Below are 23,573 nucleotides of genomic sequence, written 5' to 3'. Positions count from 1 at the left end.
AACATGCTTCTTAATTGCATTGTGCCTTTTATTCTTAGTATCTTCATTTTATTATGTCAACATGATTCTTAATTGCATTGTGCGTTTTATTCTTAGTATCTTCATTTTATTATGTCAACATGCTTCTTAATTGCATTGTGCCTTTTATTCTTCGTATCTTCATATAATATGTCTTTGTGCTTAACTATTTTATTCTTCTCAATGCAGGTGACTGGACAATATGAGCAGCGGCAAGGCAGACTCCGAGAGCTTGCTTAAGACGCTGGCGCAGGTGAAGAGGAATATTCCTAGACCCACTAGACGGAGTGATCGAGCCCCGGTGCAAAATCCGCGTTACGCCGATGGTACCGATGGAGGACGAGGATGACGAGGTGGAGGACGAGGACGAGGAGCACGAGGTGGAGGACGAGGTGGTGGTGGGGTACACATGGACTTTGACGAGCCACCCTCCGCTTCTGGTGACGTGGCTCCTGAGTTGTACCTAGAGGGTCCGTCTAGTGGGGACGTGGAGATGGAGACGGAGTCTACACACGAGTTGGACTCTAGGGCTGAGTTGGAGGTGATGGAGGATGGGGGTGCACCGAAGCCCTTGAAGATTCGTGGAGAAGCTAGAGTCCCCGATGCGAGGAAGGAGCCGAAGACCCATGATGACAAGGCCCTTATCATTCCTTCGAGCGATGAGTAAGTGTACTACTTCGGAAATTTCGAACATGTATTTTCATCTTGGGCATAATAAAAAATTTGGCATGTGTACTAATGTGTGATTTATTTGCAGCAACTGGACATGGGATGCCAAGCCCCCCGCATGCCTAACAGCTTGCTTGGGGCTCTGATTAAGAAGTTCTGGCCCGGCAAATACACTCCCCTTAGCACGGTCCCCGGTGGCGAGACGAAGCTAGCCACTACTTGGGCGGACTATGAGGATGCCCCTGCCGTAGGCTTCGCTACAGCTGCTGAGGCTGTGACCACCAAGTTCTGGGTAAGGCATATATTTCTCGAGCACCGTTCATAGTTAATGACCCTAATGTGCTAACTCATGACTTTCACAACTGATTTATGCATGATTGAAGTGCTTCTATCGTGTGGACCCGGAGCATGAGACGAAGGCGCGTCTCACTTTGCGTGGCGCTTGCGAGAGGTTGACACCGCAGCAGTGGTACAACCAAAAGTTCACCAGCGCTAGTGCCTTCTGGGCTAACAAGGGTAAGAGGGTCAAGAAGGAGTACTATGTTTGTCATGGTATCGTCACGGCATATGCCATAGGGTGGCTAATCGAAGTGGTTCCTGAGGGATCTCACGGCGGTATCCGGATGCGGGTATGGGCACGAGCGACACGGCGACGTACCCAGGTTCGAGGCCCTCCGATGGAGGTAAAACCTCTACTCCTGCTATGAGTGTATATGATGATCACACAATACAACGGTGCTCCTAGAGCTGTGTCCGGCTGCTCCTGAGAGGCTAAGGGAGACGATGGTCTCTCTTTCTCCGGGCAGCTCTGTAGGTGGGTGGAAGCAATAAATGATCGATCCCCTGCACGAGAGGGGGTAGTGCGGCTTATATAGGCGCCGGCACTTTACATATAAGACCCTATAGTTTACTGGCCGGCTTGGCCGGCTCCGGCTTCCGCTCCTTCCCGAGGCGGTGACGTCAGGAGCCGTTGAGGCATCGTGGCCTGTCCCATCCGGTCGCCTGCGGTCAGCGGTATGGAGAGGAGGTGTCCCTGTCGCCGTCAGCCACTGTAGCCAGTACGGATTGTCGTAAGCTCTGACGGCCTGTCCGGCGCGTGGCACTATTGCTCCACAGTGCCCCGCGCTTTACGGAAGATGGAGTCAGCGTGGACTTTAGGAACCCGGACGACCAACCCGGTTCCTTCCAGTGCAAGACTCGCCAGCCTCGAGTCGGTCTGAGGTACAAACCCCAGTCGGATATGGCTTGTAGAAGCCGGCCCAGCTACAGCATTGGTGGCCGTAGCCAGGCCGACTAGGACCTAGAGCCAGCCGGCTTCCGGACCAGCCGGCCACGGCGCCAGCCGGCTGCTCCTCAGCCGGCCTTTGCCGCGAGCCGGCCAGCGGCCAGCCGGCTGCTCCGCGTCCATTGCCCTATCCGGGGTCTTCCCCCCGACATTAGCCCCCGAAGCTGGCAAGGTCCTGCGTTTAGAAGGACCTAGGCAGGTTTTCCTGGCTTCTCGAATATATTTGACGGCACTTGGAGGGGCCGACTGAGAATTTCCATTCAGCCGGCTGCGCCCTCATCCGGCTCGTTCCTGCCGGCTGCTCCTAGCCGGCCGCTTTTCATACTTGTACAGTTTTTGCTTTCTCGCAAGATCTGATGGCGTCTCCGCCTCGCTAATGAATTTTGGTTCGAGCGGAACTTGTTGTCCGACTCCGGCTTGCGGCGCGCCGGAGTCTCCGCCGCCTCGGGCCCTGCGCCCGACTTGACCGGTCTGACGCCTGGCCTGGCGGTCGGTTCGTCTGGTCACATCAATGTTCCTCCGGATCCGGTGCGGTAGTGGGCGACGTGGTGTGGCCGTTTTCGGTAACCGTCGTGGTCGTGGGAGGAGTTACGGCGCAGTAAATCCTGATCGTGGCCCACGATCGCCACGTGGCCGCGTAACGGGTGCGCCAGGCGGCTATAAATGCCCCCGGTAGCGGTACCGAGGCGCCCTTCTTCTTCCTCGCGTGCTTTGCTCTCTCGCTCAAACTTTCTCTGTCGCACGCCCACGCTTCTCCTCCAGCAACCTCCTGGCGAACTCCGGCGAGCCGCTGCCCCGACGATCTTCCGCTGGGCCGCCGCCGCCACTCCATCAATCCGGCGCCACGGGGCCGCGTGTTTCGACGGAGCGTCCTCAGCCGCCGTTGTCGCCGCCGCGGTCGCAAGGCTCTTCCTCGCCGTTTCGCCTCTCTTGGTCATCTTCTTCCTCAACCTCGACAATGGCGTCTCCCAGCGGATCGTGGAGGGGCTCGTATATGCGGGAGGACGACATCGAACGACTGGTGCGCCTCCGGCGGATCCCGCAGTCGGTGGTCACGCGGGTGCCCGGCGAGGAGACGGAGCCCGCGCCGGAGCCCGGCGAGCGCGTCGTCTTCGGCGCGCACCTCGATCGCGGGCTGGGCCTGCCGGCTTCGACATTCTTCCGGCAGTTCCTCGACAACTTTGGCCTGCAGCCGCACCACCTGCCGGCCAACGCGTGCGTCCTCCTGAGCTGCTTCGTAGCGTTCATGGAGGCTTACGCCGGCTTGTGGCCCGACATCGACTTTTGGAGCCGGCTCTTCTACTTGAAGGCGCAAACCACCGACGGCCACCTGCGAGCCTGCGGCGCCGCCTCGATCTACACTCGGCCCGGTAAGCCTTTCCCCAAAATCCCCACCGTTGACTCGGTGAAGAACTGGCAAATGTCGTTCTTCTATGTGCGCAACGAGGGGCAGCTCGTCGACCGGATCAACTTGCCGGAGTTCAACCCGGCCCCTCCAGTCGGCCGGATCAACTGGAGCTATAACGCCCGCTCGACGGATCCGGACGCTGAGGTGAACCTACTCTGGGACCTCCTGGCGACAGCCGTTCACAATGGGCTGACAGCCGAAGACCTCCTCTGCACCATCGCCGAGCGCCGGGTGCTGCCGCTCCAGATGCGCACCCACAAAATCGGGCACATGTCCGGCCGGTTCGATCCGAACCGGACGTCCAAGGCGGTGCTCACCAAGGGCCAGGTGGCCAGCCGGGTGAATAACATCACCAAGGCGAACCTGTCGGAAGACTGGAACTACGGGCTGGCGCCCCACGACAGGGACCATCCGCCGGAGCGGGTAAGCCTCGTGTCTTTGCCAATTTCCGGCTTGCGGCTGCGAGGCCGACTTCCTTTTTCTTCTGCCGACTTCCGGCTTGTTATTTGCTCATGCTTTTTCTGTCTTTCTAGCTCTTTGAGCGCCAGAACGCTGAGGACGGCGACCTGGCAACGAGGAGGTGGACGCCGAATCACGTCGATCCGGCTGACCAAGCCGGCGACCAGGCCGGCGACGATGACCTGCTGCAGGCGCCTGATCTAGGCGGCCAGGGGGAGCACAATCCGCCCCCTTCACCAGAGCAGCAGGAGGAGGAGGAGCCGGCGACGTCCGCCACGGGGCCAATCCCCGCCGTGCCCCTTCGCACGAGGCCGCCCAGCACCACGGCGACTTCGGCGCCCAAGGGCACAAAGCGAGCCGGCTCCACCGCCGCCTGGGAGGCGAAGGCGAAGAAGCAGCGCCGGCTGCAGCCGAAGAAGGTTCCGGAGCAGGCCGGGTGAGTTCTCCTTCTTTTTCTTGTTTGATTCCTTTTCTTTCCTTACTTTTATGCTTATCTTTTCTCTGTTTATCCGGCTAGGGCCCCTATCAAGTTTGCCCAGGGCGGCGGCTCCCGGCAAGCTCCACGCGTTGTGTCGCCGCTTCCGCGCCAGAGGAGGGAGCAGACGCCGCAGCCTTCCTCGCGCGCACCTACGCCGCCGCCGCCTGCGGGTACTCCGCCTCCCGCGAGGCACCTTCCTTTGCCGTGCCGCTGGCCTCAGCGCCTGATCGCGGCACGCGGGCCGACCCGCCGCGGCAGCCGACGCTGGACGATATGTTCCCGCGCCGGACACGTCTTCTGGACCCAGCCGCAGGGGCCGGGCGGGGCATGCCGCCTTCAACCGGAGCCGGAGCCCGTGGGGCTGCTCCTGGAACTGGAGCCGGCAGGGCTGCGCCGCCTGCGGCCGGAGCCGGCACCCGGCCCAGCGTGGTGGAGCTGGATGAGAGCCCGGAGGGGGCGCCCCAAGCGCCGGAGATGACTGCGCCGGCTGGGCCATCCGCTGCGCCCGGAGCGACGCCACCGCCGCAGCCGACGACAGAGGAGCCGGCCAGGCAGGGACTGGCGAGGGACGAGCCGGCGCGCATGGAGGGCGCCGACTCGCGTGCGCTGGTGAGGACGGAGACCCCATCGGCGTCGCCGCAGGGCCTGCATGTGGCCAAGGGCGCACTTCTTCTTCAGGTGCCGTCCGCCTCCGACTCCAGCCTCGGCTCGGCTGCCACCATGGAGCAGGCGTGGCTCCGCGCCGACTCCTACGAGGTGACCAGCCGGGAGGGGAACCCCGGCCAGGCGTCGGTGGAGATGTTCTTCTCCAGCCTGCAGGCCAACCTCAAGGCCAGGGCAGCCGAGGCCGCGGCTAATGTTGCCAAGGTGGAGGAAGCCGGCAAGGTAAGCCTCGTTTGTTTTTGATCTGATTATTATCCTGGTAGCCCTCCGAGGCATGGGCCGGCTGCTTGAAGCCGGCACGGGTTTCGCCTGTGCGACTGACTTTCTCTTTTCCTTAGGCTGTGATGGACCGGCGCACCACTCTGTATAATCGCGCCGTCACCCATTACCATAAGGCCAAGCTGGACCGGGCCGACTTGGCCCGCGAGCTGGAAGCCGCCAAGGGTAAGCTCTTGCTTCTTTCGACTCGATGTCTTATTTTCTTTTTAGTCTTGGTTGGCTGACATTTCTTTCCGGCCGCCTCGCAGTTGAAGCCGCCAAGGTCCCGCAGCTGGAGTCGGATCTCCGAGCCGCTCGCGCCCAGTGCGCCGAGAGCGAGGAGGCGGGCCGATCCGCCGCCGGCAAGCTCAAGCTGGCTGAGCAGGAGTTGACGCGGCTGCGCCTGCTGGAGCAGAACCATCTCGCCGAGCTCAACTCCCTCAGGACGGCGGAGAAGGAGAAGGTGGATGATTTGAGCCGGCGGCTGACGGAGGTGGAGAAGCAGCGGCTTGTGCTGCAGGAGGAGGTCACCGCTAAGTCCACGGAGCTGACGGCTACCGCCAAGCGCTGGACCGACGAGTTTAGCGCGCTTGATTGCGGCTTGGCGGGTGAGTGCATCTCTATGTTCCTTTCCCCTTTGCCGGCTTTCGGCTGTCGGCTGCCGGCTTTCGTTGGCAGTCGGCAGCAGAAACTTCTTTCTTCGCTATCGCCATCTTCGGGCTGGTGGCAGTCGGTTCTTGCCGGCTGCCGCCAGGCTTTTCCTTTTGGCTTAGGACTTCGAAAATTTGCATTTTTCAGCTTATTTCGGCTTTGATGGTTTCTGACTTGCTCCTTCTTGCAGCGGCCTTCCCGGAGACGCAGGACGCGGCTTTAGCAGCCGTTGGCGTCGCGCGCGACTCCAGGAGGCGGGAGACTGGCGAGGGCAGCTCAGAGTACTTCTCCATGGAGGACCACATGGCGTCCATGGCTGCCCGCATCGAGCCCATCACCAAACTCGGCTGGGAGCTTCGGAAGGCGGCTGAAGAGCTGGTGCCGATGCTGTGGCCTGAAGAGGCGGTGCCGCAAGATATCTCCGGCCTCATCTCCTCGATGGAGCGGGCGCCGGACCGCTTCCTCGACTGGAAGGAGTCGGCCACGCGCGCTGGTGCCGACATGGCGCTGTCCTTCGTCCTCTCTTGGTACAACGAGGTGGACCTGGGGCAGCTCCAGTTCCGGCGAGCCGGCGTGGAGGACAAGCTCCCAGCCGATCTCAAGGCTGCCCGCCTTGCCCGAGCCAGCGCCATCGCCGACTTCGTCGACAAGGGCGCCTTCGTCGCGGACCCGAACCCTCCTCCATCCGATGAAGATTACATGGAAGATGAGGAGGCAGAAGACGCGCCCGAGGACGACCCGGCAGCCGGCTCCGCTGACGCCCCTCCGGCTTAGATTACCTGCTTTTCAGTTGTTCTTTTGCCAAGACAATTTATTAAATCCCCGGGATGCCGGGTGCAGATGTATGAATATTATCGCCCTTTAATTATGTCACACTTTAATGTGTTGGTTATTCATTTGTGTGCCGAGTTGCTTTCTTTCGACTCGTTCGCTTTTTCCCATCTGCCCCACTCTTTGGCTGTGCTCTTGCCGGTCATACGTCCGACTTGCGATCCGTCGCCGGATCAAGAGCGGGCCGCTGGGTGAGGCCGACAGTATTTCGGTCGAACGAGCTGAATTCGGCAATCCGGCACTTATATGAAAAGTTGCAAGTCAACTCGCTCTTACTCTTTCCCTTAGTCGTTTTTCGCGTGCCGGCTCCCTAGGCCTTACTCCCGCCAGCTGGACAGCCGGGTTGCGGTCTGTAGCTGGATCGGAAGCCGGCTGTCGGAAACCGGATCACGTTACAGAGCCGACCGCGTGAGAGGGTTCAAGCCAATTGGCGAAACAAGGTAAAGTGTGCGAAAAACTTGTTGGAAACGGCGCTCTTGGCGCATGCTTTTTCATAGCTTACAAAAGGGATACAAGGGATACATACATTCCTGCTCTCATGTGTAAAATGGGCGGAGTAACCTGACATTCCAGGGACGTTTAGTCTCCTCGTCAGCCTTGTCCGGCTTGTTTTCTCTAGCCTCTTGGGCATCTATGAGATAGTAGGAATCATTGCCTACTGCCTTGCTCACGATGAAGGGACCCTCCCATGGGGATGACAGCTTATGCTGTCCGGCTGTCCGCTGGATCAGCCGGAGCACTAGGTCTCCTTCTCGGAATGCTAAGGGCTGGACCTTCCGGCTGTGATAGCGTCGGAGGCTTTGCTGGTAGATAGTAGATCTAGAAGCAGCCAGCAGCCGGGCCTCTTCGACCAGGTCAACTCCATCTTCGCGAGCTTCTTTGGCTTCGGCTTCTGTGTAGAGCTTGATCCTTGGCGCGTCGTGCTCGATATCAGTCGGCAGGACGGCTTCGGCCCCGTATACGAGGAAGAATGGTGTGAAGCCGACTGAGCGGTTTGTCGTTGTGCGCAGGCTCCACAGCACATTGGGCAACTCTTCAATCCAGCAGCCGGCTGTTCGCTCGAGCGGCTCCACCAGCCGGGGCCGGATGCCGGCTAGGACTAAGCCGTTAGCCTTTTCCACTTGTCCGTTGGACTCTGGGTGCGCCACAGAAGATAGGGCCATCCGGATCCCCATTTCCCCGCAATAGCGAGAGAAGATGCCTTGGGAGAAGTTGCTGCCATTGTCAGTGATGATGGTGTGGGGGTAGCCGAATCTTACAATGATTTCCTTGAGGAATGTGACGGCTGTGGACCCGTCCAGTTTCTTGATTGGCTTGGCTTCGATCCACTTGGTGAATTTGTCAATCATCACCAAGAGATGTGTCATGCCGCCTCGCGCCGTTCTGAATGGGCCTACCATATCCAAGCCCCATACGGCAAATGGCCATGTGATGGGGATGGTTTTCAAGGCGGAAGCCGGCTGGTGTCTCTGCTTTGCGAAGCGCTGACAGCCGTTGCACTTCTTCACCAACTCTTCTGCGTCTCTGAGCGCAGTCGGCCAGTAAAAACCGTGCCGGAAGGCTTTGGCCACTATGGCTCTGGATGAGGCGTGATGTCCGCACTCTCCTTGATGGATTTCCCGTAGGAGTTCAATCCCTTCAGCCGGCTCGACGCACCGCTGGAACACCCCACTTACGCTGCGTTTGTACAGCTGGTGGTTGATGATGGTATAGGCCTTGGCCCTTCTCTCAATCTGCCTGGCCTGGACTCTATCATCAGGCAGCACACCGTCGGTGAGGTAGGAGAGGAATTCTTGTGCCCATGAAGGTACGCATCTTATCTCGAATACGCTGACCAACAGGGCCTCCTGCGTGGGAGCTTCCGGATTCGACTGTATGGTCGCCGGGTTCGGCTTGCTAGCCGGCGGGTTCGGCTTGCTAGCCCCCGAGTTTGGCGATGAAGCCCCCGGGTTGGACTGAGAAGTCCCCGGGTTCGGCGTGGTAGCCGGCGGGTTCGGCTTGTTAGCCCCCGACTTGGGCGATGAAGCCCCCGGGTTGGACTGAGAAGTCCCCGGGTCAGCCGGCACGAATATTGAATCCGAGTCCGGTGACGGTATGATGGACGGCTTCTTGAGGACCGCCAAGGCGACACCCGGCGGAATGGCTTGCCGGGTTGAGCCAATCTTGGACAAGGCGTCAGCCGCCTCGTTGTTTGCCCGTGGCACGTGGTGGAATTCGCAGCCGTCGAAGAAGCCGGATAACTGCTGGACATGGAAGCGGTATGAGGCCATGTTGGCGTCCTTCGCGTCCCAGTCGCCAGATGCTTGCTGTATGACCAAGTCGGAGTCGCCGAAGCAAAGTATGCGACGCACGCCAATCTCCTTGGCCAGCTTCAGCCCATGAATGAGCGCTTCATACTCCGCCACATTGTTGGATGCGGCGAAGTGGATCTGCAGGACGTAGTCCAGCCGGTCTCCCTTAGGAGAGGTGATGACGATGCCGGCTCCCAAGCCGTTGCGCATCTTCGAGCCGTCGAAGTGCATCTTCCAGTGTGTGGAATCCGGCACAGGCGGCAGGTACTGCATCTCAGCCCAGTCGACGAAGAAGTCCGCGAGGATCTGCGACTTGATGGCTGTGCGTGGCTCGTAGAGGATGGTGTGGGCGGCTAGCTCCAGGGCCCACTTGGCAACCCGGCCGTTGGCATCCTTGCTGCCTATGATTTCCGCCAAGGGCGCTGTGGCAACCACCTTGATGGGGTGCTCTTGGAAGTAGTGCTTCAGCTTCTTGGCTGCCATGTAGACGCCGTAGGTGACCTTCTGGTAGTGGGGGTAGTTTTGCTTCGACTGGGAGAGTACTTCGCTAAGGTAGTAGACTGGGCGTTGGACCAGCTGCTCCCTGCCGGCTTCTTTGCGCTCCACCACCAGGACGACGCTAACCACTCGGTTGGTGGCTGTGATGTACAACAGCATCGGCTCCATTGAAGCCGGCGTTGCAAGGATTGGCGCGGTTGAGAGCACGCGCTTCAAGTCACGGAAGGCCTCATCCGCCTGCGGTGACCAAACGAATTTGTCCGCCTTCTTCATTAGTTGATACAGGGGCAGTGCCTTCTCCCCCAGCCGGCTGACGAAGCGGCTCAAGGAAGCCAGGCAGCCAGCAAACTTCTGGACGTCCTTGAGGCACTGCGGCAGTTCCATCTTCTCCAGGGCATTGATCTTGTCCGGGTTGGCTTCGATCCCTCGCTGAGAGACGAGGTAGCCAAGGAGCTGGCCAGACGGCACGCCGAATGTGCACTTGGCCGGGTTGAGCTTCATCCGGAATCTTCTCAGATTGGTGAAGGTTTCTCTCAGGTCATCAAGGAGGGTAGTCGTCTCCTTGGTCTTTACAACGACATCATCCACATATGCGTGAACGTTTCTGCCGATTTGATCCTGCAAGCATTTTTGCATGCACCTTTGGTAGGTGGCGCCTGCATTTTTCAAGCCGAACGGCATAGTCGTGTAGCAGTAAGCCCCATACGGGGTAATGAACGAAGTCTTTATTTGATCATCCGGATTCAAAGGAATCTGGTGGTAGCCTGAATAGGCATCTAGGAAAGACAACAGTTCACAGCCGGCAGTCGAGTCTATAACTTGATCTATGCGCGGCAGGGGGAAGGGGTCCTTCGGGCACGCCTTGTTCAGGCTGGTGTAGTCGATACACATGCGCCAGGAGCCATTCTTCTTCAAGACCAGGACCGGGTTCGCCAACCAGTCCGGGTGCAGCACTTCCATGATGAAGCCGGCAGCTAGGAGCCGGGCGATTTCTTCACCGATGGCCTTCCTTCGTTCTTCGGCGAAGCGCCTGAGAGGCTGCTTCACCGGCTTGGCTTCAGGCCGGACGTGGAGGTGGTGCTCAGCCAACTCCCTCGGCACACCCGGCATGTCTCTTGGAGTCCATGCGAAGATGTCCCGATTCTCACGGAGGAAGCTGGTGAGCTCGCTTTCCTATTTCTTGCTCAAGCCGGCACCGATGGTGACGAACTTGTCCGGCTGCGCCGGGTCCAGCAGGATCTTCTTGGTGTTGTCGGCCGGCTGGAAGTGAGTCGTCCCAGCCGGGTTGCCCGCAGCCGGCATGTCTGTCTGCGCGGCTTTGGCGAGGGCGACGGCGTCGTGGATGAGCTGCTTCTCGGTGGCGATGACCAGCGTCTGGGCCATCTTGGAGCTCTGCGTGGCGCAGTCCATGGAGCGGCGATAGTCGCCGGCTACGGTGATGACCCCCTTGGGGCCGGGCAGCTTCATCTTCAGGTACCCATAGTGGGGCACCGCCATGAACTTGGTCAGGGCCGGCCTGCCCAGGAGCGCGTGGTAGGGACTCACGAGGTCCACCACCTCGAACTCGATTCTCTCGGTGCGGAAGTGGTCCGGCTTCCCGAACATCACCTCCAGCGTGATCCGGCCGATCGGCTGGCAGCAATGGCCTGGCACGATGCCATGGAAAACGGTGGGGGTGGGGCGCAACTCGGCCTCCTGGATGCCCAGCTTGCGGGCGGTGTCGCGGTAGAGGATGTTGATGCTGCTGCCGCCGTCGATGAGGACGCGCGAAAAACGCACGCTGCGCCGGGTTGTGCCGATGGTGGGGTCGAGGACCATGGCGTAGCTGCCCGGCCCGGCAGGACAGCCGGTGTATCGCGGCGATCAAAGGTGATGGCCTGCTCTGACCAGTTTAGGTACTGGGGGACCGGCGGTATGACCGCGTTGACCTCAAGGGAACGGCGCTCTTGGCTCGTCCTGTCCTCGGGCTCGGAGGTGAAGATGATGTAGGTGGCGTCTTCGGCCAGATATCGGCCGCCATGGTGCACTTGGTTAGCCTCGTGGTGCTCGAGGTTGGCGTTCTCTGCGCCGGCTTGGCCACCCGGCCCGCCAGCTGGTGGGGGCGGGGGGGGAGGCGGGAGGGGTTCACCGCTTGTCAGCCGCTTCATGAAGTGGCAGTCGCGGGTGAGGTGGTTGGAGGGGTTCTTGCCGCTGTGGTACTTGCACGGCGAGTCGAGCATCTGCTCAAAGGTGTACTTCGGCTTCCACTGCCGGTCTTGCTTCTGGCGGCGGCTGCCGCCTGCCGCGTTGTCTGCCACGGCGGCTACGTGGGCGGAGCCGTACCGGCGGTCCGGCTGGTCGCTGTGACGCTTGCCGCGGTAGTTATCCCGCCGGCTGCCATGAGAGGCGCCGTCTGCCGGCTTGTGCTCAGCCGACTTGTGATGGTCCCGCTTGGAGGGAGCCGGTGCTGGGTCAGCCGGCGCCTTGCCGGCTTCTTCAGCCAGCGCGTATTTGTCCGCGATGGCCATCAAGGCGGCCATCGACTTGGGGTCACTGCGGCGCAGCTTGTGCCACAGCATGGTGTTTGGCCGGCAGCCTCCCATGAAGAAGCTGATGGCCTGGATCTCGTGCACGCCCTCGCAGGAGTTGCGCATCTCGCACCAGCGCGTCAGGTACGCGCGATCCGTCTCGTCCGGGCCCTGCTTGCACATCTCCAGCTGCTGAGGGCGACCCGGCCGGCGGTAGGTGCCGGTGAAGTTGCTGACGAAGGCCTCTTCGAAATCCAGCCAGCCGTTAATGCTGCCGGCTGGCAGGTTGTTGAGCCAGGTGCGGGCGGAGCCGACTAGCATCAGGGGGGAGTAGCGTACCGCCCACCGCTTGTTGCCCCGCGAGATGCCGACTGCGGTGGAGTAGTCCAGCAGCCAGTCCTCCGGCTTGGCGGTGCCGTCGTACTTGGGCGTGTCGCGGGGGAGCTGGAAGCCGTCGAGCACGGGCTCGTTGGCGATGCGGGGCCCGAAGCACTTGGGGCAAGCCGGCGCTTCCTCTTCCGCGATGCGGGATTCGACCAGCCGGTCGAGGCGGTCTCTGGCGTCGGTGGGCTCGATGCGGGGGCCCAGCCAGGAACGTGCCGGCTGGCGTGTGCCTGCTGCTTCTGGAGCCGGCCGGTGCTGGCGGCGGGGCTCGGAGTCTTGCTCCTGGTATCGGCTTGGTGGAGGCCGGCTGCGGCTGCTGCCGCTCGGCTGGTGGCTCGGCCGGCCCGAACTTGCGTGCGTGGCCCGGGAATCATGGCGCCGGCTTGGTGCTGGGGAGGCGGACTCGGCCGTGTCCCTGGCGCCTTCCCTGTCGTTGCCTGCGGCGCCACGAGCGTGAGAAGCTCTGGGGGCATTGACATACCTGGGGTCGGCGATCTGCCTGTTGGCTGCATTGAGCAGCTCAGTCACCCGCTTGGTCTGGCGGCGTAACTCTTCGCCTTCAAGGCGGTTCAGCTCTTCTGCGGCGGCTTCTGCCGCGCGCATGTTCTTGTCGGGGGTGTTGTAGACGGGCAGCTCTGCGGACGGAGCCGGCGAAGGAGCGCCGTCGCGGGCGATCTCGGCGCCAAGGTCGCGGCCCCTGCGGCGGACGTGACCGGCTCGGCTTGGCTCGTCGCCGCCTGGAGTGAGGCCGTGGGCGCGGTTGTACTCGCGCTGGGTGATCTCCATCTGGCGCTTAGCAGCAGCCAGTTCTTCGGTTTGCTTGAGGAGGAGCTGGCGGTGCGCCTCCAAATCCGCCTCGATAGCGGTGGGGTCTCCGCCAGGCGTGAGCGGCGTGCTCAGCTTTGCCCGGACTTCGTCCAGCCGGGACGGTGGCGGTGGCGGCCTGGCGCCTGAGCCGGAGGCGTTGGGGTCGATGTTGCGCTCCAGGCCGGGGCCACGGATGCGCGGGTTCTTGACGGGGGGCTCCTCGCCAGCCATCATGACTTGCACGACGGCGGGGCTGGTGGGAGTGCTGCTGCCGGCTCGCGGAGGAGGGCTAGCGCAGCGCAGCACCTGCCGCGGGTAGCGCGGCGGCGCGATGGTGACGACGTAGACGTCGTGGCCGCCGAAGGAGATGACGCTGCCGCCGGCTGGGAAGGGCCGGTCAGCGAAGCAGCCAGCGTTGTCGCTGACGCAGTCGAGGGAGCCGAATCTCCAGATCAAGCCTGAAGCGACTCGCTCGCCGGTGGTGATGGTGAGGCCCGTCCGGATGAAGACACCGGCCGAGGATGCTGAAGGCCCCACGGTGGGCGCCAAATGTCGTGGTATCGTCACGGCATATGCCATAGGGTGGCTAATCGAAGTGGTTCCTGAGGGATCTCACGGCGGTATCCGGATGCGGGTATGGGCACGAGTGACACGGCGACGTACCCAGGTTCGAGGCCCTCCGATGGAGGTAAAACCTCTACTCCTGCTATGAGTGTATATGATGATCACACAATACAACGGTGCTCCTAGAGCTGTGTCCGGCTGCTCCTGAGAGGCTAAGGGAGACGATGGTCTCTCTTTCTCCGGGCAGCTCTGTAGGTGGGTGGAAGCAATAAATGATCGATCCCCTGCACGAGAGGGGGTAGTGCGGCTTATATAGGCGCCGGCACTTTACATATAAGACCCTATAGTTTACTGGCCGGCTTGGCCGGCTCCGGCTTCCGCTCCTTCCCGAGGCGGTGACGTCAGGAGCCGTTGAGGCATCGTGGCCTGTCCCATCCGGTCGCCTGCGGTCAGCGGTATGGAGAGGAGGTGTCCCTATCGCCGTCAGCCACTGTAGCCAGTACGGATTGTCGTAAGCTCTGACGGCCTGTCCGGCGCGTGGCACTATTGCTCCACAGTGCCCCGCGCTTTACGGAAGATGGAGTCAGCGTGGACTTTAGGAACCCGGACGACCAACCCGGTTCCTTCCAGTGCAAGACTCGCCAGCCTCGAGTCGGTCTGAGGTACAAACCCCAGTCGGATATGGCTTGTAGAAGCCGGCCCAGCTACAGCATTGGTGGCCGTAGCCAGGCCGACTAGGACCTAGAGCCAGCCGGCTTCCGGACCAGCCGGCCACGGCGCCAGCCGGCTGCTCCTCAGCCGGCCTTTGCCGCGAGCCGGCCAGCGGCCAGCCGGCTGCTCCGCGTCCATTGCCCTATCCGGGGTCTTCCCCCCGACAATGTTGGTAACCAGCCTACGGAGGAATGGGCAATGACGATTGAGGAGTACATGTCGGTGAGTAAAATGTCAATGAGATTCTACATTGCTGCTAAGTTTTCATTGAATTATCTTGAGCTGAGTATTGCGTTTTCAGGTTTGTCCCGAGTGGGCCGAGCAGCATAGGGAGGCATGGGAGGAGCTGATTAGGGCGATGTGGCTCAGGCAGGACGAGGAGTTTGCAGCCGTGTCGAGGCGTAACATGGAGAACCGAGGCACCGGTGGCACACACTGCACGGGAAACTGCGACTACACCCGCTTCAAGGGGAAAAAGGTATGTATATACATGGAACGACCTTCTTTCATTTCCCTTCATGTCTCATTTGTGGTACGCATAACTTTTCTTTTCGCTATGCAGGTGGCCGAGGCAGCACCTGGGGTGGTGCTTCATGATGCCCATATATATGACATGATGCGGACGAAGCAGAAGCCCAATCCCGCATTGCCTCAGCCACAATACTACGGCAATGCCAAGGCCGCCAAGGAGGACTACTGCGACATGGTCAAGTCTCATCACCCCGAGGTGGATGACCCCTTGAGCATTCCGGTCGACGAGGAGTCGTTGGTCCTGTCGGGGCACGGGCGTCCGCATGGCCGTTTCCCCTTTCTGAATAAGGCGGTCAAGCCTACCCCAGCCACGAGCTACACGCGTCTCAAGCATACCCTCACCGCCGACAGCCCCCAGCCTCGTCCACGGCCTGCTCGTCCACCCACCTACGATGTAAGTTTTCCTCATTTTCATCCTCTTTCCGGTTTTCCTTCCTACATGGCTAAGTGTTGACGAGATTCATTGTTTCTGAAATTGTAGCCTGAGTTTGAGGCGGCCTTCGAAGCCTGTAATGAAGCGTATCAGCAGGCCGCTGCGCAGTGGAATAGGCAGAATACGGCCTACATGGCGTATATAGGAGTAAGTCTGAATCTTTCTTCTCGCGCAAGTAGATGACAAGTCTCAGTTTGATGCTTTATTTCTGCAAAGCCTAGCTTGTAACCTATCTTGCAGGAAATGATGATCTCTATGTCTACTGGTACACCGCCACCGGCTCGAGTTACCGTGGCGGGGGACATGCCTATCATGCCATTGAGGGCAGCTTTCGCTGCGACTTACTACGGATCCACACCGGAGGTAAGTTCTTTGCCAAACCGGTAGTTACCACTTGTCTTTGCCTCGCAAGTTGCTAACATGTAGGGAACGGGATGGTCCGGGAACCAGGCATCGCCGGGTGGGCGCGAGGTCACACCGGTTCATGAAGGTGGTCGGTCTCCTGGGTGTTCTGCTGGTGCCTCTCCGTCGACTACTCCTGGGACTACTCCCGGTGCCTCTCCGTCGACTTCTCCTGGGCGTAGCACCGGTCCTTCTCCAGGTGGTTCTTCTGCAGCTTCTACCGGAGCGCAACCCCGGGCTGCTCGTTTCGCCAACGATGTGGGCGGACACACCCCGCCCGGTTCCTTCCTCCGCTAGTCAGCTTAGAACTAGGGTTTGCTTGCTACTACTATGTATTTGGATGACATGGCACTCTCCGCTCTCCGCTTGTATGCTATTATGTGCACCATGTATGGTATTATATGGATTATATGATATTTATGTGAATTATGACGAATTTGGATGAACTAGACCTGCTGAACTGAATTTGAAATGCAACAGGGAACAGAAAATGAAACTGGGAAAAGAAAAAAAAAATTGTGCAAGGCCTACGCCGACGGCATTGCCGTCGGCATAGACTCTGACATGGACCATATGGTCAGGTCTATGCCGACGGCAATGCCGTCGGCGTAGGCCTTGCGTCTGGATGGCCGCCATGTGGCCATGCATGCACGTCGATATGCCGAGGGTGAGGCCGTCGGCGTACCAGCACAGGTGGTGTCGCCAGCTCGCGCCACGTCGCCCCGCTCCTCGCCAGGTCGCTGACCTACGCCGAGGGCCTGGCCGTCGGCGTCTGCCGATGCGCCGTTAACGGCGACGGCGCGCCGCCAGGAGACGCCGAGGGCGGCGACGCCGAGGGGCTCACCTGGCCGTCGGCGTAGCGCGCATACGCCGAGGGCCGGCCGTACGCTGACGGCGCACCTGGCTACGCCGAGGAGGCTATACGCCGAGGAGCTAGGCCGAGGGCTGCCGTCGGCGTAGCCTACGCCGAGGGCAAGGCATGGCTACGCCGAGGGCAGCTGGCCGTCGGCGTAGACGACGATTCCTTTAGTGACTTATTGAGGAGGTCTTCTGTTATAAAAGCCACAAGCAAATAACGAAAAACGATAAAGATAAACGCAGCGGAGATACAAGATTTAACGTGGAAAACCCCTTCCAACATAGAAGGGGAAAACCACGGGCATCAGCCAGCAAAATTTCACTATATCGGGGAGTGTTTACAAACATCGTGGGTTATCTTATAATCTGATAAATCCTAGCCGACGGCTTACAAGATGTATATATAGGCGGTGCCAACGATATACCAACCAGAAACATGAACTGGCTTTATCATCATATCAGCAGATTTATCATGAGTACTTATCTTGCATACTTTCAGTTTACCTTGAGCAACAATGTCGTGCACATAATGGTACTTGATATCAATGTGCTTTGTCCTCTCATGGAACATTTGATCATTAGTAAGGTATATTGTACGTTGACCGTCAGAAAACAAGTTAATGAAAGAATCATCGATCTCCACAAAGCTCAGCATACAAATCTTTCAACCAAACAGACTCTTTGCAAGCTTCATTAATTGCTACATATTCTACTTCGGTCGTAGATTGGGCAACAATAGGTTGTAAAGTTGCCTTCCAACTCACCGCACATCCACCAATAGTGAACACATAACCTGTGTGGGATCTTCTCTTATCCAAATCGGCAGCAAAATCTGAATCCACATAGCCTACGAGTCCCTCACCGGTCTTGCCAAACTTCAAGCAAGCTTTGGATGTGCCACGAAGGTACCTAAAAATCCACTGAATAGCTTTCCAATGTTCTTTACCAGGATTAGCCATGTATCGACTGACCAAACTCATAGCATATGACAAATCCGGGCTAGAATAGACCATGACATACATCAAGGAACCAACATCACTAGAATATGGAACTCATGACATGTACTCAATATTTCCATCAGTACTAGGATATTGCAATGCTGACAATTTAAAGTGAGGAGCAATAGGTGTACTAACAGACTTTGCATCATGCATATTAAAACGATGAAGAACTTTCTGAATGTAATTTTGCTGACTAAGAAATAACACACTAGATTTTCCGTCTCTTGTAATTTCCATACCTAGTATTTTCTTAGCAGCACCAAGATCCTTCATCTCAAACTCACTACTTAATTGTGACTTTAAAGTAGTGATCTCTTTCTTGCTCTTGGCAGCACTCAACATATCATCAACATATAACAACAAGTATATATTGGTGATCCATTAACAAACTTGATATAAACACAACTATCATATTGAGATCTCTTAAACTTATGTGCAATCATAAACGAATCAAACCTTTTATACCACTGTCTTGAAGACTATTTCAAACCATAAAGGGACCTCTTTAGCTTGCATACAAGATCCTCCTTACCAGGCACAACAAAACCTTCAGGTTGTTCCATGTATATCTCCTCCTCAAGCTCACCATGCAGAAAAGCAGTCTTTACATCTAGCTGCTCAAGCTCAAGATCATGCATAGCCACAATACCAAAGAATGCACGAATGAAACTATGCTTCACAACCGGAGAGAATACATCATTATAATCAATACCTGGAATTTTGCTGAAACCTTTTGCTACTAACCTTGCCTTAAACCTTGGAGGCTCATTAGGAGAAAAACCTTCATTTCTTTTAAATATTCACTTACAGCGAACACCCTTCTTTTGTTTAGGCAAGGGCACAACATCCCATGTGCCATTCTTGTCAAGCGATTGCATCTCCTCTTGCATAGCAGAAATCCACTTCACGTGGTCAACGGATGCAACGGCCTCGGCATATGTAGCAGGTTCAGTATCATGCTCCAACTGTTCAGCACAACTCAAAGTATGATGAATAAGATTACATTCTTCAATTAAACGAGGACATGGACCTTTGTTACGCCTCGGTCTATCAGCAGCAATGGAACTATTTGTTTGCTGCAAAACAGGTGGTGAGTGCTGAACAACAGTGTCATCATTTTCAACAACATTATTTTCTTTCTCCTCCACGTGTTCCACCTGCACGCTAATCCTCTGTTGTTCATCATCAGAATTATCAGAAAAATCAACAACATCAGTAACATCTATAGATGAACTCTTATAAAACATGACAGCCTCTTAAAGACTACATTCCTGCTATGCAAACCTTTCTTAGTTTCGGTATTCCATAACTTGTATGCCTTAACTCCTGAACCAAAACCAAGAAACACACACTTAACAGCCCCAGGCTCTAGCTTTCTATTATCAACATGAGCATAAGCAGTGCAACCGAAAACTCTGAACTGTGAATAATCAGCAGATGAACCAGACCATACCTCAATAGGAGTTTTCTTATCAAGCGGAATGCAAGGTGACCTGTTTATCAAGTAATAAGCGGTGGAGGCTGCTTCAGCCCAAAAATGTCTATGCATACCAGCATTGGACAACATGCAATGAGTGTGACGCCCCGGAACCGGTACCATGAGGATTCCAGTGACCCCGCTGAAATCCGCACGATATTGATCCAGAGACGCCCTCCGACACGACGTGAGCGACAAATCACACACGTGATGCCAGAGGAATTAACACGGGCGGTAACATTGCAACATGATTACAATAGAACCCACAAGAAACATATATTACAACAACGACTGCAAGGAGTCAAGATACAAATGTTCCATACAAGATCCAAATCATACAGAAGATCAAAAACATTCGAGTACGAACAAGATACAAATTGGACTAAGAGTCCTGAAGATAACCAGTGGCGTCCATAACCCTGCCCAGGCCAAGCCAGAAGGGTAACCTTGCTAACATCGTCTTCATCGAACATAAGTTCATACCAGCCCGATTATGTCCCAAAGAAGCAACAATAAGTACGGGTTCGTACTTAACAAGACTTCAAGACGTATAAGCATTCGTCAACCAGTCGTCCTTTGTATTTGAGGCACGCAAGGGACTTAGCGGACGCAAGAGGAACTTCATAGACAATATGGTGGGGTTAAGCGGCAGCGCGCAAGCACTAAAAACGTATAGAGACACTCTACAACATTCGTCTATCAGAGAAGATGAGAGAGCGCATAAGCTAACAATTCTATACTCTGCGAACATAACTCGACCGATGTGTTCCCCCCTCACAAGGAAGTACTTGCAAAGGCACTCACACGGTGGACAAGTTTTATTAAGTAACCGTTGTAGTAATGCTAATTTACTACGCAAGTTATTATCAAATTATTAACATCAGCATAAAGGTGTAAGTTGTTCTATGATCGAGCTATACAATTCCAAGTCGTCCATAACCGCGGACATGGCTTATCGATAAGATGTACACCCTGCAGGGGTTGCCCAAAAATAACCATATGCATGCTCGATCTGGGGCTTCGCTGTCTCCGGCAACCTCTTGCTGATCCGGGGCGTCGCTGTCTCCGGTAGCTTCGACCTGCATGGGTCCAGCTCCTTCCTGAGGAGGGGTGGTCCCTGCGGTATGTGCGAGGAAGTGCACAAAGTGGCACCTTTGCTTCTCTAACACCTGGGAGACCCAGGCGGATCTGCATTGGTCTTCCACCGTAATTTCCTGCTCAGGGGTGGATTGGGTGGGCTTTGAAATCTCTAGATCTATGGCGGAATCCTCCTTAGGAAGCTCCTGCAGCTCAGATCGGATCTTCGCGACGTGTCCTACTCAGCGGCGGTCGCGTCAACGTTACTTACCAGGGCGTTTCCGTCGGAATCGACGGTCTCGCCGATTAAGACGTGAATGCCGCCAATTGGGACGATGGAGAGCTTGATGGGGTTGGTCCTAGCCGGAATCCAACAATCGTCCTGCGGGACGATCGGAAAGTTCCCGGCGTAAAGAACACACCCCACAGCGATGGATTCGTCGTAGCTTCCCGTGGCGGAACCCTCCCGGTTCTAGCCTCCTGACGCCGCAGGCCCCACGGTGGGCGCCAACTGTCGTTGCCTAATCGACGGTACCTCGGAGGAGGGATCCTCACGAGGGGGAGAAGAAGTAGGGGCCATAGGGCGGAGAGTCCTCGGGGCGGTGGTACGCGATTTACCCAGCTTCGGAACACCTGCTCGATGATAGGACCTACTGCTGCTTGTCTGGAATTATCTGGGCGCTTTCTTGTTGTTACAATAAGTTGTCGTTGTGCCTCTAGGGCTCCCAAGATCCGGCTTATAAAGGTGCACGGATCTAGGGTTTACATTGGAGAGTCCTAGCCGGAATACAAGTTACCTAACTACGATACAATATCTTGCCGTGTACGTCAAGGATCCGCCTTTCTGCAAGGTCGTACTGGATCCGGATACTTCATGGGACTTCACGGATCCGGCCTCCTTCGTAGGTCGGTTGAGATCCGGCTCCTTGCTCCTGGGCTGGACTTCATCCATCTTGATCTACAGCAACTGGGCCGCCCGATGGGCCACATGCCACATCACCGTCTGTGGGCCACCCGGGCTTGCCGGATCTAGGCCATGCCGTTGATATACCCATAAAGTATACCCACAACAGCCGGGGAGCAGTTGCCCCGATCGGAAGAGATGGCCGGGGAGAGAGGTTGGGGATGTTCAACCACGAAATCTTTTATAAACCATTCACCACTTTCCATAGACATCCCGATCTCCATCCGAGGACCACATCCACAACGCGACGGTGGACGAGGTGTTCGTTTTTGTTTAGTTTTTTCAAAGTGCTTCCTTGCCCGGTATCCTTCTTTAGAGCACACGTAAATACGCCAGAAAGCTATGTCCGTGCCTGGCTACTTAGTCAGATCTTCTTTTCTAACACCAAACCCCTTGGTCTTAGCATATGCATTGTAGTACTTGTAACCTTCTTCCTCGCTACTAAAAGTTTCATTAACCACCATGTCGTGCTCTTCATTGTCCTCCATGCCCTCCATGACGTAAACTGCTGTTATGAATCAAAGCCATATTATGACAAGTCTGGTAGTAAAATTAACACATGTTTCAGTATGAATAATGTAGTATCTGTACTATTCAGTGCTTGAATAATTTGCTTCAGGATTATCCTTCTAAACTGAACAACCTAGCCCATACTTAATTTAACAATGATTCTGACTTGACAAAAAGTATATGCAACACATTACAAATCACCATATACATTCAGCTTCAAGTGCTTTTATCAGCATCTGGGCAAAAAGTAAAGAAGAAAACTATTCACATGGTTTGCAACATGTTGTCTGGCACATCCAGTTATTCTATTATGTTGAAGTTATGCTCTATAGTTTTTAATGCGAGAATAAACTGTTGGCAAAAAAATGTAATGCTAGACCACTCATGCTGCTACCCTTACATGATGTCATGAATTAAATGTTCCTAAAACATTGCGGCTACTTATGGAAAATAGCAATTGTTAAATTCTCAAGGTTTCAATTGGTCACACCATACTAATCTCAAGTGAATTTGTTGTCAGATACCCTGGTTGAATATTTGAAAATGGTTTATGTTCCTCTTTTTGTGGCATTCCTATACAATTTTTCTGGGTGTGTGACAGAAGGATAGATTGATTAGGGTATGAACCGTGCTCCTCTAGGGCCGGCGTGTATTGATATATATAGGGTAGTTACATGGGTATATACGGTAGGTTTATACATGACCTAACCGTATGTATACAAGTTAGGTATTAGACTAGATTACATAGTTTATCACCCTCCCTCAATCTCAACCGTTCCAGAGAGATTGAGATTGCGTTTACAAGCTTCAAATAATGGCAATGGTAATGGCTTGGTGAATATATCAGCTAGCTGATCCTTGGAGGAAATAAACCTGATTTGGAGCATCTTCTGAGCAACCCGTTCTCTCACAAAGTGAAAATCAATCTCAATGTGTTTAGTACGTGCATGAAACACCGGGTTGAAAGAGAGATACATAGCTCCAATATTATCACACCATAGCACATGTGGATTCTTCTGTATTATGCCAAGTTCACCAAGGAGAGCTTGTACCCAAATAATCTCAGCAGTAGCATTAGCAAGTGCCTTGTACTCAGATTTTGTACTGGAGCGGGAAACTATAGCTTGCTTCCGAGCACTCCATGAGATGAGGTTACCTCCATAGAAGATGGCAAAACCCCCCGTGGATCGGCGGTCATCAACATCACCAGCCCAATCCGCATCTGAGAAGGCAGACAAGAGAGGTGTAACTGTAGGGGAGTAAGGAGACAAGAGTAAGCCATGTGACAATGTAGCCTTCACGTAGCGTAGAATACACTTGATCGCCGACCAATGAGTGCAGCGAGGAGCATGAAGGTATTGACAAACCTTATTGACAGCAAAGGACAAATCTGCCCGTGTCATAGTGAGGTATTGAAGGCCTCCTACAATACTGCGATAGCGAGTAGAATCTGCGGCTGAAAGAGGAGAACCATCTGTAATGGAGAGCTTATCTGTAGAGGCCAGAGGGGTGGACACAAGAGTGCACTTGTGAAGCCCCGCTCGATGCAACAGTTCGGTAGCATACTTCTTTTGACTCAAGAGAAGACCAGGTCCTTTAGTGTATACCTCAACACAAAGGAAATAATGAAGAGGACCAAGATCTTTGAGGGCAAAGGAAGCACCAAGTTGAGCAACCAGGCGATCAGCAGGAGTAGTCGAGGAGCTCACCAATATGATATCATCCACATAAACCAGCAGGTAAACAGTAATACTGGGACACCGCAGAATAAACAGAGACGTATCAGCTGTAGAGGGAGTAAACCCAAAGCCAGTGAGAACAGAATGGAGTCGAGCATG

At 56.0% G+C, this 23,573-nt stretch overlaps 1 protein-coding gene across 1 annotated transcript; it reads left to right on the top strand.

Annotated features, from left to right (window-relative positions):
• The first annotated feature begins 4,253 nt into the window (after positions 1 to 4,253).
• On the top strand, positions 4,254 to 16,708 carry LOC139835827 (uncharacterized). Its single transcript, XM_071825697.1, has 3 exons — positions 4,254 to 5,202; positions 5,319 to 5,424; positions 16,542 to 16,708. Exons 1-3 carry the CDS (start codon positions 4,591 to 4,593, stop codon positions 16,706 to 16,708), a joined length of 885 nt encoding a protein of 294 aa, XP_071681798.1. The 5' UTR covers positions 4,254 to 4,590.
• The last annotated feature ends 6,865 nt before the right edge of the window (positions 16,709 to 23,573 follow it).

Source organism: Lolium perenne, chromosome 2 (genome assembly GCF_019359855.2).
Source record: "Lolium perenne isolate Kyuss_39 chromosome 2, Kyuss_2.0, whole genome shotgun sequence".
In the NCBI taxonomy this organism is placed as follows: domain Eukaryota; kingdom Viridiplantae; phylum Streptophyta; class Magnoliopsida; order Poales; family Poaceae; genus Lolium; species Lolium perenne.
The sequence above is the reverse complement of the archived record's forward strand: the minus strand, read 5'-3'. Positions and strand labels throughout refer to the sequence as shown.